Source organism: Passer domesticus, chromosome 1, assembly GCF_036417665.1.
Source record: "Passer domesticus isolate bPasDom1 chromosome 1, bPasDom1.hap1, whole genome shotgun sequence".
In the NCBI taxonomy this organism is placed as follows: domain Eukaryota; kingdom Metazoa; phylum Chordata; class Aves; order Passeriformes; family Passeridae; genus Passer; species Passer domesticus.
The window spans coordinates 30,715,571-30,732,858 of record NC_087474.1 but is presented as its reverse complement, the minus strand read 5'-3'; the positions used below and the strand labels follow the sequence as shown (position 1 = coordinate 30,732,858).

The 17,288-nt window shown below is 39.6% G+C and overlaps 1 protein-coding gene across 1 annotated transcript in view; it reads right to left on the bottom strand.

The window, feature by feature from the left end:
- Positions 1-10,600, bottom strand: part of DNAH11 (dynein axonemal heavy chain 11) — a 131,000-nt gene extending 120,400 nt beyond the window's left edge. Inside the window, exon 1 of the mRNA XM_064412132.1 lies at positions 10,182-10,600. Coding sequence (XP_064268202.1) covers positions 10,182-10,556 — 375 coding nt within the window. The 5' untranslated portion in view covers positions 10,557-10,600. The remainder of the gene's footprint in view (positions 1-10,181) is intronic.
- Positions 10,601-17,288: the final 6,688 nt, after the last annotated feature.

The window sequence follows — 17,288 nt, the reverse complement described above, 5'->3', positions numbered from 1 at the left end:
CAATTTGATCTTTTCCCTTCTGGTTTGGCAGAATGAGCAGTTAAGTCTGCGCTATCTTAAATAATTTCTATGAATGAAAAGGTGAAGGAGCAACAGATATTGCCAGCAAGGCTTCATCCTGGTTGATTCACTTCCAGGATTAAAACACAAATGGAAATGAATTGTCCCATGGAGCATACACATTTAACTCCATTTCAATTTCAGCAGATTGAGTTAAAAAAGACCTAGATGAAAAAGATCAAACACTCCTAAACATGTACTTTCATGTATAAACACATGGTTTATTATAGTAACAGAAAATGTTGCTATGAAAATTAAACTTAAATCTTTCCCAGAGGAATAAAATTGAACACACTTTAGCCTCTTTAGTAAGATGTGCCAAATTAATTTCTATGGTCTCCAATTCCACTCGAATGAAGTAATTGTTTTATGCCCCAAAGGGTTGAAAATAATTTTTCCCTTGTATGTTTAGAAATCAGAACAGCTATTCTCCCTAGGAGCAAACCAGTCATGGCTTCCTCAGGCAGACTCCTGGTCACTGCAGACCCCTTGTCTCACCACTGTCACCTACAGATTTCCCTCACCCCTGGCACAGGGCAGGGCTCTCTGTGGCCCCACCTGACTGAGGAGAACCAAGACTGCCAGCAAGAGCCCCTTCACACACAATGGCTGTGCGCAATGTCTCTGATGGGCACAAACTGCCACCTTGGTGAAACTGCTGGCACAGGATGCTCTTCCCCATAAAATCACCTCAACCTGTCTTTCTGATGACAAACAGCCAAGATCCAAGACATTCACCCCAAATCCCTTTCACAGATCATGCTGGTGGGCACTGTCAGGTGCTGTAAGATTTGATTTCTTTCTCAGATAGTCATTTGTGGAGCAGCATTGTGGAGGTAGGATGGAGAAGCACACTGTCTCAATAACTGCAGAACTTAAGTACATAATTTTCTAGCTCAGACCCCAAAAGTGAGCCTCACATTTCCTGGAAAGGCATGGGTCCAGAGGAGGGCCACAAAGATGCTTGGGGGGATGGAGCACCTCTCCTCTGAGAAGAGGCTGTGAGAACTGGGATTGTTCGGGCTGGAGAAGAGAAGGCTCTGAGGACACACTATCAGAGCCTTTCAGTACTTAATGGGGACTTATAAAAAAGATAGGGACTAACTTTTTAGCAGGGCTTGTTGCTACAGGACAAGGGATAATAGTTTTACACTGAAAGAGAGCAGACTTAGACTGAGTATTAGGAAGAAGTTTTTTTAGTATAAGGGTGGTGAGACACTGGAACAGATTGCCCAAAGAAGTTTGGGATGCCCCATCTCAAGGAAACACTCAAGGCCAGGTTGCATGGGGCTCTGAGCAACCTTATCTAGTTGAAGATGTCCCTGCTCATCATAGGAGAATTGGATTAGATGACCTTCAAAGTTCTATTCAAACTCAACCTATTCTAATCAGCTGCCAGTCCTGTGTCCTACTACAACTTCTTCCCGTTTCAGTAAAGAACAATAAAAGAGCAGGAAACAAAAGCTATGGCTGCTCCCATCCGACACAGCTGGCTAACCACAATAATAGACAAATATTCTGCACTTCTTTCCTGACCTCAGATTTTTCATTTTTCCTTGCTTAAAGGCCGAGATTTAAAAAAGAAGTTGAAGGGGATTTTGTCTTGTCCAAGGACTAGCCTAAAACACTACATTTTTATATCTATAAATAGATGAGTCCTTAGCTCTCAGAGGGAGGTGCCATGCTCAGGAGAAAGTTCAAGCCATGGGCTGCATGTGGAGACCAGCACTTTACTAAGGCAGCTTCCAAAACCCAAAGAAGTGGTGGATTTAGGAATCACCTTTGCAATTCCTCATAATGCTATTACTAGTCTGCTCCTTGCACAGCATGTGACACTCTCATATTGTTCAACATTCCTAACCCTCCTCTAAGAACTGTGATTTTGTGTTCTGGGTATTAGAAACCAGCAGACAGCCTTGCTGTCTGCATGACTGAGAATAGCCCGTATTTCTCAGATACTGTATTTATCCAACAGCAGAGATAATAAGCCATACCTCAATTTTCAGTGAGCTTTTAGGGAACATATCAAATCTGGAAAACAACATCTCAGATGTGAAATCCCATGGTTTAAATTCCTTGGCACAGGCTAAGTAACTCTCCAACATGTTTCTGTGATTAAAGAATAAATCCTTAACGATTTTTAAGGTAGTTTTAGCTGTTTTTAAATGTTCTAATGTTTCTTCAGTTTCTTCTTTGAAAAGATTTTTGGTGAAAGATACAATCTAGACTAGAATGTAAATAAACGAACCACAGAAAAAAAATTAAAAGTTACTTTTCAAAATGTAGTCATTACATAAGTCATAAAGTTACTTTTCACTTTATATATTAACACAAATCCCAACATGCATTATATTTTAAATTTTTTATCTCTAACGATTCTAGTTTTATAATTATCTCATAATGCAATTCTCACTTCTGAGGTGCTTCCAGAGCATCCTCAAGCTGCCCAGCTAGAATGACTCTTAGGTATCACCTTCTGTACATGCATATATAATGTGTAATTGTCTACTTCCTGGACCAACAAAATACTCCAGGACAGTGAACCCTACAGAATGTCTTTGTTTGCCAACATTTAAAAGTGCTCACGCCCCCAGCAGTCCACTTGGTTTCAGTGGAAGCATGGGGAAAGCTTACTGACCTCAAAGAATGCCTCAAGGCAGGTCATTCACAGCTTGTTTGCAAAGCCCATATTTTCTTGGCTTGTGTAGCTCTTACCAGCATTTTGAAATTCACAAGCAGAAATACCTACTAAGAAAAGAGGCATCAAACTTATACCAACAAAGGAGAGTAAGGAGCAGCAACCATCCTGAAAAGGTTATATGGCTTCTAGAGAGCTTGTTTCTAGACAAGAAGCATATTTTGCTCTTAAGTACACAGTACCTGTATGTCTGATGACTATCTGACAACTATTTACTCATCTCATCTTCAAATTTAATGATCTAAAACCGGTTGAAAACATCTGTAATGTAATTTTAGTGTTTATTAGGCAGCTAAAAGATGAGCTAGGTCCATGTCTTTTTTAATAGTGTCCTGTGTACCAAGTAACATTTATTTCTTAGGTACTTAGTGGCTTACAACCCTTACTTGGAGCTACCTGAGTACCAAGTAGGTTGTGACTTACAACACACATAAGTACAAAGTATACAGCTCACTCACTTGACCCTTACCATCTTCTATTTCCTTGAGAATGTCCTGAAAAACTGGGTAACAGCTGCTTTCTTTGGCTTTTAAGATATTAACAATTTTTTTTTAAATCCAGACAACATTGAAACTACAGTGTTACAAAAAAGAAAACAGCTGAAGATCATGGCTGTCTGTCAAAAATATAGAGCTTACAAGTACACTCAGAGAGTTAATGAATAAATATGTCCCAAGCCTACTAGCAAATAAAGACTGATAAATACTGGCTGAAATCCTTGGAAAGGTCAAAAAAACTGGGGAATGAACTGGATTCTTCACAATTCCCACTCACCTGCCATCATGGCATCACAACACTGTGAATAACAAGCATGGAAATAAAAGAGGATTAAACACAGCTCCCAACAATTGGGAAAGTAAGTAACCTTGCCTACGTTTTCCAATTAAAAAGAGCTATTTTGCTTATAACAAGCCATGATTGTTATCATTATTCAACATCGTCTGATTCACGGCCAAATTTGGCAATAATTTCCTGAATATAAACTTTGTTCTCAAACTCATTTTCTCCAGAGTGTGAAAAATGTCATGGGAAGAAATTTAGAAGAGATGGATGAGAGCAATAGAATCCCTTCCAGATATTTAACCCTTTAACATTAACTTCCTCTTATATTTAACTCAGGTTTTCTTCTGTAATTTATGCAAACCCTGATTACTTTGGGAAACCACTATAAATTATTTGCAAAAACAAAACAACATAAAGTTGTTTTGGTGCCTCGTTTTTCAAAGTGCATAGAGAAAGACAGTCCAAAAGAAAGCTCTCCTTGATGTTTGCAGAAATATCTGAAATCTCTTACTTGTTTATTTTTAAATAAAATGTTGTCTTTTCTTGCTTTCCAGAAGTTCAGCTCAGTTTGGAGGCCCATATGAAGACCCTGCAGAAGAAGAACAGCAGAATCTCTTCTCACAGTGTCAGGAATCTGCTGTGATCACCATTGATTCAACTGCATGCAGCAGTGTCCTGGAATTAGAACCTTGTCTGCAAAATACAAAAACAGCCCCTGAATTTCAAAATAAATACATGATAGTACAGAGCTCTTCATCCCCCATTCCTATATGCACTTTAAGGATGAACAACAATGAAATTCGGAATTTAGTTCTGACTAGAATAAGATTTAAAAAAAAAGAAAAAAATCCTGAAGACAGAGCTAAAAGACTGTTTTATAAAGATATAGATCATATTTCAGCCGTATTGATTAATCAACATGATGCCCAAACACCTTCTCAAAAATTACTGGCTGCAGATCCTTTGAATGGTTCCTTGCAGTTATTCCAGAAGTGAAAAAAATCTGCATTTTACTTTCCTAATGTTACGTGGTAATTTGTTTTTCTGAATAAACATGAGAGTTAACATAAACATAAAATATTAAATAGATATTATTTAATATATTTGATTACACTTTGCCAGTGTTTACAAATAGAGAAACTAATAATATACGGCAAAGCATTTTAATAAAATATTTATGGAGCATTACATTCTGTTCTACACTTCATTTTTTTTCCTTTCACTTAAGCCAGTTCATCAGTTCTGCCTCAGTTTTAGCTGAGTTTTTAGTACTTACACTACTCTGCCTGGCACACCTGCTTCATTGCCAAGACACAGAGCAGGGAGCTGACCCTGGCCAGAGCCTTCAGGTCATTTGTTATTGACAGGATCACAAACCTCATTTATCCAATGACTGATTATCAATCATCTCTGTACATAGTCAGTCCCAAACTGAAATCAAGACTCAGGTTTGCTTAAGCTGTGAGCTCTCTGGAACACAGCTCATATGATTGCTGTTTCTTCAGGTAAGAGAGGCACACCTGAATAATTAGTGTCACTCTCCTTTTTGATGCCATCCTTTGATACCAGTGTTAGTCTCATCAAACACAATAAGATGCCCAATATGATACAAGTTTAATTCATATTAAATACTCAAGGCAACAGAAAAGTGAAATTTATTGATAACACATTTAAAAGGTAATTCAAGTGAATAACAATATTTTGAACCCTGGAAGTGTAGCTTCAACTGATTCCAAATTCTGATAACTCTACAGACTGCTTAAGTCTTACCTTTGAAATTAATAAACTCAAAATACAAATTCCTTAAAGTTCATATTTCAATATGACAAAACAATTACACTTTTAAAAACACTAATTGTACCAAAAATTACTTTAAGACATCTTTCAATGCCAAACATCAAAATTGATAAGTAAACTTTGAGTTACAGAATTCAGGGTGATGAACCCTTGCTATGAACTCAGTTTTAGGGCTCTGTGCAGCTAAAGATGTGCTGCTACATCCATAATATGTCCCACTGATTCCTTTCTGTGCCAGTGACTTACAAGGAAGAAACTGGAAAATAACTCAAAAGGAAGCAATAAGGAAAATAGTGGTGCAAGTCTGCTTTTGCATAAGTAGTTACAAACTCATGGTGCAGTTTAGCTTGTTTTCATAGTGAAGACATGAACAGCACAAGAGCAACCTCAGCATAAATGACTAACAATTGCAAAGGCAACAGGTAAGCAAGCAGGCAAAAAAAACTGGAGAAGCTAGGATGAAAAGCACAGCACTTCTATTTGTCTATTTTAACTATCGTGCCTCTCCCAAAATCTAATTTATTAGGGCCTGATAGAGTAACAAACAGCTTCTCCAGCACCTTGAAGCTCAGGCTCCATCCTAGCCTGCCCCTGAGCACCAGCAGCTGCTCCAGGGCAGCAGAAGTCTGCTCTCCCAGAGCCCATCCTCCCCTCCTGAAAGCCTCCTGACATCTGTCACGCTGGTCAGCTCCCATCTCATCCATGAGGAGGGCATGCCTTACCCTGCTTGTGTGCTCCCTGGAGACTCATAAGGCAGACATTAATTTAATGAGTTCATTTGTGGCTTTATGAAGTAATTTATGCTTCCTTAACACAATAAACTCCTTAACCTTCACGGCCTCCATAAATCTAATAGGGTTTGGATTTGCTCCAGTATAGAAAAAAGGAGCAAAAATGTCATTGGAGGTGTTATTTTTCTGTTTTTGAACACTAAAGCCACATTATGAGATGTAACTACTGGATTTAAATACCAAAGTTATGAATTAAATTCCTTTTCTGTACACACTGAGTGAGCAGTAAATTCATATCAAAACCCTTTTTTTCTCTTTCAGTTTCTCCTTTGCAAAAAGTTGTAAAATATTTTAAAATAAATTTTAGGCACTTTGTGATTACAAATATTTTGTTATTTTGGTTTGTTTTTTAAAATAACACAAACATGGAAACTGAAAGTTACAAGATACATAAGATAGAAACTTTAGCATGTAATCTGGGAAATTGTGTCTTCTCTTTGCAGAATATGCTAGTTAAGTAAACAGCCACAATAGTGCTACAGATACCATGTGTGACACCCAAATCTTATGTATTCATTTCCCTAACATCAAACCAAGGAAAAAAGTAATCCCATTTTTGTTTGAAGCAGAAACACCTAAGCCAATTGAATGCCTGTATCAGTTTTCACAAAAATCAGCTTCCTTAATAAACACAGATTTAGCAATTAACTGTGAACTTAGTTGTCAACTTCCTCTTCTCTTTATGCTTGTCATGATTTGCTCTGGGTCTTTTTCTTTTCCCTACTAATCTTTGAAAAAAAACCTTGACCTTTCCAAGCTGCCCAACAGTGGATTTCAGATGCATTCAGGTTGCTGTGCTTGGAATCTTTCTGCTTTGATGTTGATGGGAGTTTTGTCGTGGGCTTCAAGCGGGAGGAGATTTCCGTCTCGGCGGGGGAGTTGTGGTTCTATCCCTGCCCCTATTCATAACCACTGCCTCTCAAGATCAAACTGAAAAGATAATGACCAGCCTGAAATCTGAACACTGCTAACAAAGTACTAGCAGACAAAAAGAATACTTTTCATCTTCCTGTCATTGCCATTGGTATTTATACACAATATCTGTAATACTGTAGCATAAATGGCACACATTTATTCCCTCTTTGAAACTTCATTTTCTTCCATAAAAGTGTGATAATTAAAAAACTCTGTGAAAACTGCTTGGCTTTCCTCGTCTTAAATTTGAGTTTCCCCAAGTCTGAGCTATGGACAAGAATCACTACATTCTTCTCCTTCCAGCCAAAGTTTGGACCTGCATCTGTACATCAGAAAATCTTCCACAGGACTGGAGTATTTACATTTAAAAATATGCTATTTTTATTAGTCAAACCTTCTCAAAATTTTGGAAAAGAGACCCAAAAAGTCAAGATCAGGACCAGAGGCATGACTTGGGAGCTGGAAAGAACAGTACAAAACCTTTAATCCATGATGTTGCCTTTTTGTACCAAGTGTAAATCCGCTGTTGCTATAAGACAGAGTTTCCAAAGCAATTTTAAGTGACATTTTATTGCAAAGGTAGGAGTCTGGTCTGGTTTGCAGTCTCTGTCTCTCCTTTTTCTTCAAAGTGTTCATACAGACTCAGTTGAAAAGTTGAAAACTAAATACTTCATGTTAGTGCCAGAAGATTTACAGCACAGAAATTACCCTGAACATTTTGTACCTAGGCCTAATTCTAAGTGTCTTCTACATATTATTAATAAAGCAAGAGATTTCTAAAGAGCTTTATGACATGTACGCTAAAGGTGCTTTTCTTTAAGAAAATCTTATACAAGAAATTGTTTTTATAGTGTAGTCCTAATAACTCTTACATGACACATTGTGAAATCTTGTGTACAAATCTCTTCTGATTTACATTTCAGAAGCAGCACAATTTTAGGAAGACTCATGCAAAATTAAATATTCCTTCTCTTATTACCTTCTTATGAGCTTTCCCCCTTTATGAGCTGTAAAAGTCTTTCATCTTGCTGCTTAATAAACTGCTTTTACATCATGTCGTCACCAGAGAGCTGACTGGAGGTGATGATTCCTCGTGTGCCCAGCTCTGGTGTGGCAGCTCCACATGCAGGAGAGCAGTTAGTCATCACTGCCCACGAGGGAAGTGACTCATGCCTCATCTCACACAGTGACGTACACTGGACAAGAAGTGCATCACCTGGCACTCTGCTGGGGATGGCTCTGGAGACTTGAGCACAAGGAAGAACATATCTTTCATGCAGTAAACAATTCAGATGACAGCAGTCACATCCATTATACAAAAGGCAACAGAAAGAAACAGAACTAAGACTACACAGAACTAAGCCTCCAGCAACAAGTCACTTCTGATGATTACATTAGAAGTGGGATAGCCACTTTTTAAAAAGAGGCACTTTCATAAGAGTTATTTTGCATCAGTTGTTTCTGGTGCCAGTTAAAATATCATTCTCTTTTTATTTTCTTTTTTTTTCCTGCTTTATCACAAAAACCTCTTTTATGAAAGCCACTGAGTGCTGGAGAAGTGTTCAAGCCAGCTCCCCAAGCAGAAGGTCTTTTCTGCTGTTCTCCATCCCAAGGCACTCTGTGGTGTTCCTCACAGCACAGACAGCTTTCTGCACCACCACACATGGCACCCAAACCAGGTGAGATGCAGGTTATTGGTTTGACAATGCCACATTTCTGCCACATTTCCATTCAGACAGACAAAAGATGAGGAGGGTTTCAGCTGTCCATCAGAGCTCTCCAACAACTGATGCATAATAGAAGCCAGAACCTCAGCACGTTTTGTTTGGACAGAGTGAAGAAAACATGATATGTAAAGTTTCAAATCCAAAAAATACAGAACTGAAATTTTCATTGAATCAAAATGCTTTTAGCCTACCTGAAAGAGTTAACAGCCATTACTGAGTACAGGTTAAACTGAGCACTCTCTGGGATGATACCAACAAGAAACTGGTTAATTCTGTGACACCAACAAGCATATACAGCATTGAGTGACTCCTAAAATGAGGTAGTACCCATTGAATGGTATAGGGCAGAGGGCTAAGAGGGACAGACAGCTCCCCAGCAGAGGAGTAATCCCCTCAGAGAAGGTCAGCCTGCTTGTGGCATGGGCCAGCAACTGGAGGTAAGAAATAACAGGAATCCCTGCCACAGCATAAGCATGACTCCATCAGTAGAAGGATGGGGGGGAGAAGAGGAGCTGTGCTTTGCACAACTGAAGTGTTCACAGATTTTCCTGTTGGACACTACAGTCATGAAAACAACTCATTTGCTACAAATATTTTAACTGGGACCGAGTTTTAAACAGTTCTTGTAGTTCTAGTTCTCAACACAGATGTCACAGAGCCAGTACAGCAGAGAAATCAATGGCCTTTGCCAAAGAAAATGGCACAGAAGATCTTCAAAACCATTCACAGTCAAGGGAGAAGAGGTCAGGACTGACACTGTAAAGCATCAGTACTTCTATCTCTTGGGTTCTATCCGAGTTAAACTATTCTTAAAATGCATCCAGCTTACTGGATAAGAGATACAAGCAGAGCCTCGCAGTGATGCAAAGAAAAGATGCACCAAGAACTAATTTTTTAACCTGCTCTGCTGGTCAAACCAAGGCTGTGGAATCAGTTTGAGGTTTTGTCCAACCCTCGTTCCCTCAAAAAAACAATCAAACAACTTTTTTTTTTTTCCGACTGACACTAAATTCCATCGCGAGACGACACTCTCACTGCCTTGGTTGCTGGTCGCTCTTCAGGTTTTCAAAATAACAAACCCGCTGCATTTCCCCACTACCCACCCCGGGAGAGGGGGGAAGAACACCCTCTGAAATTCCCTGCGAAAAGCCCCCGGTGGGCCGGCAGGAGGCACCGGCGGCCCCCGCTGCTGCCCGGCCGCTGCCTCCCGCGGGACCGCGGCGCGGGGAAAGGGGGCTCGGCCGGGGAAAAGGGGTTTGGCCAGAAAAAAGGGGGCTCGGCCGGGGAAAAGGGGTTTGGCCAGAAAAAAGGGGGATCGGCCGGGAAAAAGGAGTTTGGCCAGGAAAAGGGCGATCGGCCGGGAAAAGGGGGCTCGGCCGGGGACAGGGGCTCGGGGCCGGCCCCGCTCACCTGCCGCTGCCGGGGCCGCCTCGGGACGCAGCTCCGCTGCCGCGGGCTCGGACATTTGTTGCCCTCACGCACACTCCCCTCGCCGCCCCGTCCCGTCCGCCGGCTCACCGCGTTCCCGTCTCCCTGGGGATGGCTTCCCGAGCCCTTCCCGCTGCCGCAGCCGGGGCACGGCGCTGCTCCCTGCGCCGGCGGAGCGGAGCCGGCCCGGCCTCCCCGGAGCCCACGCGGGAGGGGCCGGGGCGGAGGGCACGGCAGCGCGGCGGGGTTCCAGGGAATTCGGGACCGTTCGCAGCGTCGAGTCCCTACGGAGCAGCACCGGCACATCCTCCCCCGCGCCGCCGGGAACGTGTGAAATACGAATCCCGGTCTCAGCATCTCTCTCCGCAAATGAGTACAAAAGTGCCATGAATTAACTGTTTGTTGCCTGCCCGTAGCTGCTCCCCGGCGCGCCCTGGGGATGCCAGGACAGCGCGACCGGTGGGAGTTGTTGGACACAAACCGGACCATAAACGTCCGGCTCCCACTCGGGCTCCAGAACAACAACTGGGACAGGTCCCACCGGATCCCGCTCCCGCTGCTGCGGGAACACAAGGACAAGGGCTCAGGAGGAAGCAATGTGCCGACAGCGGTTTTGTTTGGGCAGCTCTTAGTTAAACTTCAGGCCATGAGAGCAGCAACCTCCTCTTCCACGGCGGTGGGAGGACAGCTGCTCTCTGAAGTTATGCTCACTGTGCAACAAACATTTCCTACCGGGATTTTAAACTGCTCCTCGGCTTGATTTTTGCAGAAAAAAAGAAAAACAACCCAAAAAACAGGTCGCTAGTGTTTGCCTTCACAGCTGCTAAAGCTGCCTAACTGTATCTGACTAAGCAAAACAAAACACAGATATTTTCATAATACATGTTTTCAACCCAGTGAAAGCAAAATATCTGTGGATGTCTGAGAAAAACAGCCATTATGTCAGCTGCACGGAAAGCCAGCTTCACTTGGTGTGTGACAGGTTTCCCTCTGAGTTTTCTTCAGTTTGGCACTTAGAGGCTGCTCATGCCTCTACCAGCTTATGGTGGTCTGCAAGCTGTAGAGCATCTCTGTAGAAAGCCACTCATTCCAGAAAAAGTTGATTTCTATCATGTGACTAATGCAAAAACACTCTTTTAAAATATGTGCCTGCTCTTGGCATGGACATCTGGAGACCTCTGTGATCATGGCATTATTTTCAAGAAAACATCGAGGATGGAACTGAGAGTTGAGCCTACTACCAGTGTACCTTAGAGACCGCTACCTCTGTCTGCACAGAGCTCTCTGCTGCTGTGTGTACAGCTCTCTCAGGAGCTGAGCACTAGCAGTGAGGCAAAGCCCAGCAACCCACCTCGTGCCAGGCTGCTGCCCCACAGACCTCTGGAGCTGGCTTGCTTTCTTTGTGCAGAAAACTGTAGTGCTGCTTGACGAATTTTACTCTCCTTATTTTGCAGCACACGGGATATTACATTTTCCCCCTGGTTTCTTTTCTGTGAGCACCTTTGTTCTTACGTTCCAAGAGAACGCGATTACTTTCCCCTCTGCAGGGGTCAGCCAGAATTCAGCAGTGTTGCTAGGGCTTGGAGCTTGGCTCTCTCACCAGTGCCATCCGTTTGCTTTTCATGCTTCACTTGGTCAACATTTAACCAACTTTCAGAGCACTTTTTAACCTTTCTCAATGAAAACAATTTTTTTTCTTTTTTTTTTTGTACTTCTTATGCTCTTTGGAGACATCGATCTGTGCCATATAGCTCCTCACAGCTAAGCTTGTGCTACATCTCTTTTCTGGAATCACAGAGTGGCAAAGAAAACACCTGTCTTGATGTAAGCACAGGGGTTTTTCTAGGCTTCCCCAGATGAACCTGCCTCTTGGGTCACAGCCAGAGGAGCCTACAAACTTAAATAGGCACTGCTGAAAAATTTTTATCTATCTATCTATCTATCTATCTATCTATCTATCTATCTATCTATCTATCTGTCTATCCATCTATTGAAGGCAAGAAATTTCCCCATTCCCTATGGTGAAATAAAATCAAACATGTTTTAAAGAAAACTTAAAATATCTATAATCAAACAAGGATGAAATATCCTAAAAGTTGACCAAAATCTCTTCCTGACTTCTACAACCTCAGTGACTGTCCTCATAATTTGTCCTCAAGATTTACTTGCCTTATTCTCTTCTGATAATACTTTTGTTTCTTTAAATCTTATCTCAAACATTCAGCAGAAAGTCTTCTAGGAGTGCACTTCAGCAAGAGTATGAGTAAAAGCTTTGATGCAAATTTTCTAGTTAGCAACTGCAGCTGTAGCACAATGAATACATATCTTCAACACAATATATAGAGTAGATATTTGAATTTCTTAGTTTGCCAGTCAGATGGACAATTAACAGATTGTTAACAGACAAATTCAAGAGTAATTTGAAATCATAATAATACATTTTGAGGGATATAAGGTGACAGTTGACTAGATATACGTGAAAAAGATATTGATCTCTACGATCTCAGTGAAGTAATACAATAGATGCTTTTGTTCTCTGAAAGGAAAAAGGTTGACACCTTCAAAAAGTAATTTTCTGATCCTTATTAAAAACTGCCTGTAGAATTTTCGTGGAAAGCTTTGTTTAGTTCAGCAGAAGGATCACCTGGTACATTCTGTCAAGTCATTCAAATGAAGGGATACATGGGGTACATACAGATTATTGTGGCACATGTATTTTTATTTCTTCAATATGACAAAAAGGTAATCTTCAAATTATTTTTCTGAACCTGTGACACATTTGAAATCTGTTATCTTCCACAATAACTTTCGAATAACTTTCACTTTTGATTTTCCTCCATGTATCATTGCTGTTCAGCTGGTTGGGGTTTGTTGCAATAAATATTTGTCTCAGTCAGCTTCTTTTCACTGCACGTGTTCCTGTGTGTTTGCTAGATACCTCCTCAAGACCACAGATGATGATTTCTTCTTTTTTTTTTTTTCTTTTTTTTTTTTTTCTTTTTTTTTCTGCAGGGCACAAGCAGAACTTGAAAGAATGAAAGAGATCAAATAGAGACAGGATTAAATTTAGCATTTTTGTGGGTAATGCCTCTTTACATATTGGCTTGTTACATACTCCATTGTTCTCTAGCTCTCTACTCTTCACATGCATATCACCATGTCAGCTACCACCAATCAATTAGATAACAATCTAATATAGACTAGAATTCTTAAGAGTGAGAAGTTTTATTCTAACAGTGTGGTAACAAACAACTGTGCTAAAAGAAGCAGAATATAGAGATTATTGAACAGTCACAACTAAAGGAGGAACAAGGGTGTAATTACTAATTATTATTGCTAAATAGCAATATTAAGTAGCAAGATGACCCTCAATGCCAAACTAATTTTGAAATCTGCAAGTGTAAAAATAGAAGACTACCCAAAGGTTTCAATCTTAGTTTCAGAAAAGTCTTCAGGCACTTATTTCAACAAACTTAGAGATGCCAGTGTAGAAGTGTGGATTGTGTTTAATACAAAAGTCACATTTATTACAATACATCTGAATTACACCACTTGAATGTTTTCAGTAAATTGATGTTGGATGCCAGTGAAATCAGTTCTGCTCATATTTAAGAGCAGGAGCTTAAATGTATGATTAGTTCACGTCTTAAGCTCTTACCATGTAAACCAGAGTATTTTTATTCCATCAAGGCTACCAACTTTATTTCTGTGTAGTTTCATGCTGCTATAAAAGAGAAAGAGAAAAAAAGCTGAGGGAAATTGAATTTTTTCTATGTAAGTAGAAAAATCTCTCTGGTTTATAACAATCTGTAAAAATTGATTGCTTCTCTTAATGTAAACAGATGGTAACATCCAGGATGATTGACATTTACTATGTCCATGCACAGCTCCCAGGGGATTCTACTTTTAACTCTATTCTACTCTGTCTGCAAGTCCAGCTGTTAGAAAAACAAACACTATCAAGAATTTGCACTTTCAAAAACCTTTCAATAGTGACTCTCCCGAGTACTCTGTGACTTCTGCTCAAGATAGAAAGAAGCTGCCAGCACCAGGTGCAAGACCAGTGTTGTGCCAAAAGTCAAAAGCACAAAAAAATTTATATTTGCAAAGGGAATACCTTCCTACTCTCCACCTCTTTCTAGCTCCACATGGTAACTACTAATGGTAACTACTGCTTTTCCTGTTCGTGTAGTATCATTTTAGACTACATTCAGGTTTCTTTTAGTTCTTCAGTCACCTATTTTGTAATATACTCTTTTTTTTTTCCTGATTAAGTACTTTAGCATCCTTCTCATCCCACTCTCAGGTAATTCTTTCCTGCTTCAATTATCTCGACTTCTTTTCTCTTTATAAGCAGCAGTAAATTTTAGTGACTGCTGTCAATAAAAATGGAAGAGTTTAGGGGGAAAAGGTACACCAACCAGCATCCTGTTTATGCTCTAGCTACTTTTTTTTTCTCCTTTAAATAAACACATCTTCCACATCTAGTTATGGAAGTTTCCTGTTAGGAATTGACATCAAATGATGAAAAACCAGGCATACCTAAGCAAAAATTGCAACAGTAGAAAAGTAAAATGTGTGGCTGGAAAAAATTACTTCACTTGGTTTGGTTTTCACTTTCTTGCTTTTTTCCACTCACCTGTTCAATATTGCATATTAATCCCTTAGATTTTTAAAACTGTAAGCGGAGAATCTATATTTGCAAGACTGAAGCAGAAATGACAAAAATGGAGTTAGCAAGTGAATAGTGTTATATATACTTGATGTACAAACTCAAGAACCTTTAAGTCCTGAAAGATGTATATGTCCACTTAGCAGACACACACATCAGCATCAATTTAAGTTAGGAAACTGAGCTGTGAAAGTAAATCAATACCTTGTTAATTCACTTACTTTTTAAACAAATCTGAATGTGTCTAGGTCTGTGCAGAGAATGCTTCTCTTGCGACTTGCTTTCAGTAGCTTTAAGAATCTTTCAGAACTTTGACAAATGTGTCAACACCAAAAGGTCAGCCAGCTTTGAGACTGGGTTCTTCCTCTAATTTGGTCCAAGACTTTCCTTTAAAATAAATACAAGTGACACAAAGCTATGCATTCAACCAAGAACAACATAAAAATAAATGCTTAACAGAATTTTAGATCAGCAGCACAAACATTTTTTGATAAACACTCCCTGCCCAGCAAACTTTTATTTTAAATTGTAGCTTGGACTAAGCTTCCATAATATGTGGGGATGGAAAAGAGATCTCATTCAACTGAAATACTTCCAAAGGAGTTTTCCAATACAAGTACTTAAGAGAGAGTACTTCTTTTGTCTGGTCCATGTGTTTCTGCAATGTGCTTAGCAAGAGCAAAAGGTTATTCAAATAAAAAGCTATAGCATTTGAAAATGCAATGAAAGAGGTCTTAATGGCAACCTAGGCTAGGATACAGCATAGATGCATGAGGGAACAGATGCAAGAGAGAAAGTGAAAAATTCCAGAAATGTGTACCAGGTAAAGAAATCTCTGAATATTTATGGTCTCCAATACGCTTCAGTTAAGAACAGTTTCTCCTTCCTAGGACAAACTATAAAGGTGAAACTTTTTTTTTTTTATTTTTTAAAGAGTTGTGCTAAAATATTGTTCTAAGAAATTATTAAATGCTCAAGGCCAGGCATTTTCCATACACAGAAGTAGAAATGATAGCTATAACTTTGAGTTTGTATATTATGAATCTTATATTGCACACTGCTGCTCATGTAAGTCAAAGAAATGCCCACGTTCCTTGATCTGGCAATTTAGAAGTAGGCAATTTTTGGCACTTGCTGTGAAAACCATCCAATAAACCATATTAATCTCAACAGAAAAATGCCCATCACTATATCAACTGGTGCTAGCTGGGCAAAGCACCAATCCACCTTCTTGTGATAACCTCTGGTCATTTTTAGTGAGGCTTTTCTAGAAAGGGTATCTCGCTGCCTCTCTCCATGGAAGGTATTCTAGCAAGCAAAGATAGCACATGCCAGCTCTAGGTCCCCACAGCTCTTCCATTTCATTGTCAAATCTCAGGATATCAGGAAATTATATCCTTTGCTTTGGGGAAAGGAAAAGAAATGGGAAGCAGGGACAGAGAAGGCATTAAGAAGTTCAATATGAATTAATCCTGATACTTGCTGCCTAGCTGGACAGAAAATAAAGCTAATGGAATAAATATAAAAGGTAACTTGAGATAATTTTAGTAATGGTTGTGAATTTACAGTTGTGGACAGAAATACTCAGTTTGGTGTCACACTTCATGATTCCCAGAGTAGAACGATCATTTGAAGGACTAAAGAGTAAAATGTAACATTCATCCTTATATCCTTATGTAAGAATTTGTAATTTTTTGATATCGTATATTAGAAATGGTGTAAGCAGAGGACTAGTCTCTCACTGGTAATGCAGAATTTGCTTCAAAACATAGAACTGCCACAATACTAAAATATTGGTCAATAAAGATACACTAGTTGGTCAGATGTCCATTTACTTTGAATTACAACACAGAATGACTTCAGAAGTTTGACATTCAAATAGAGGTTACTGAGACCTTAACAGGTATCTAATCAAACATATAATAAAGTTAATATATTTTATATCTCAGTTAGGAAAGATGGTTGTTTTGCAGTACAAGGTTAGAAGTCTCAAATTATAAAATCATCTTTTGTAAACTGGAAGGAAGTGGCTTTCTTATGTGCGTATGTGGTGGTTAGGGACATTTTCAGTGGTGGGATTTGCAGTGTTAGCTTTTCAGTTGAGCTCAATGACATGAAAGGTCTTTTCCAACCTAAACAATCCTGTGATTCTCTATGCATTTCTTCCTTTGTGAAACAGCAATACTTATTCACTACAAAAGTACAGTAAAGTCCACCATAAAAATTTTTAGCATTAAAAAAAAAATTAGTTTAACATTATCATTAGCAATTTGGCATACCATGAAAGTTAATTTAGTATAACACAATGCAGGAGCCTGTCGACACTTCACAGAGAAAAGCTCAACATATTTCATGTGAGTTGAAGTCAGTACTTTCAGGTTTCCATCTATTTGTTATATTCATTCCGTGTGCAACAC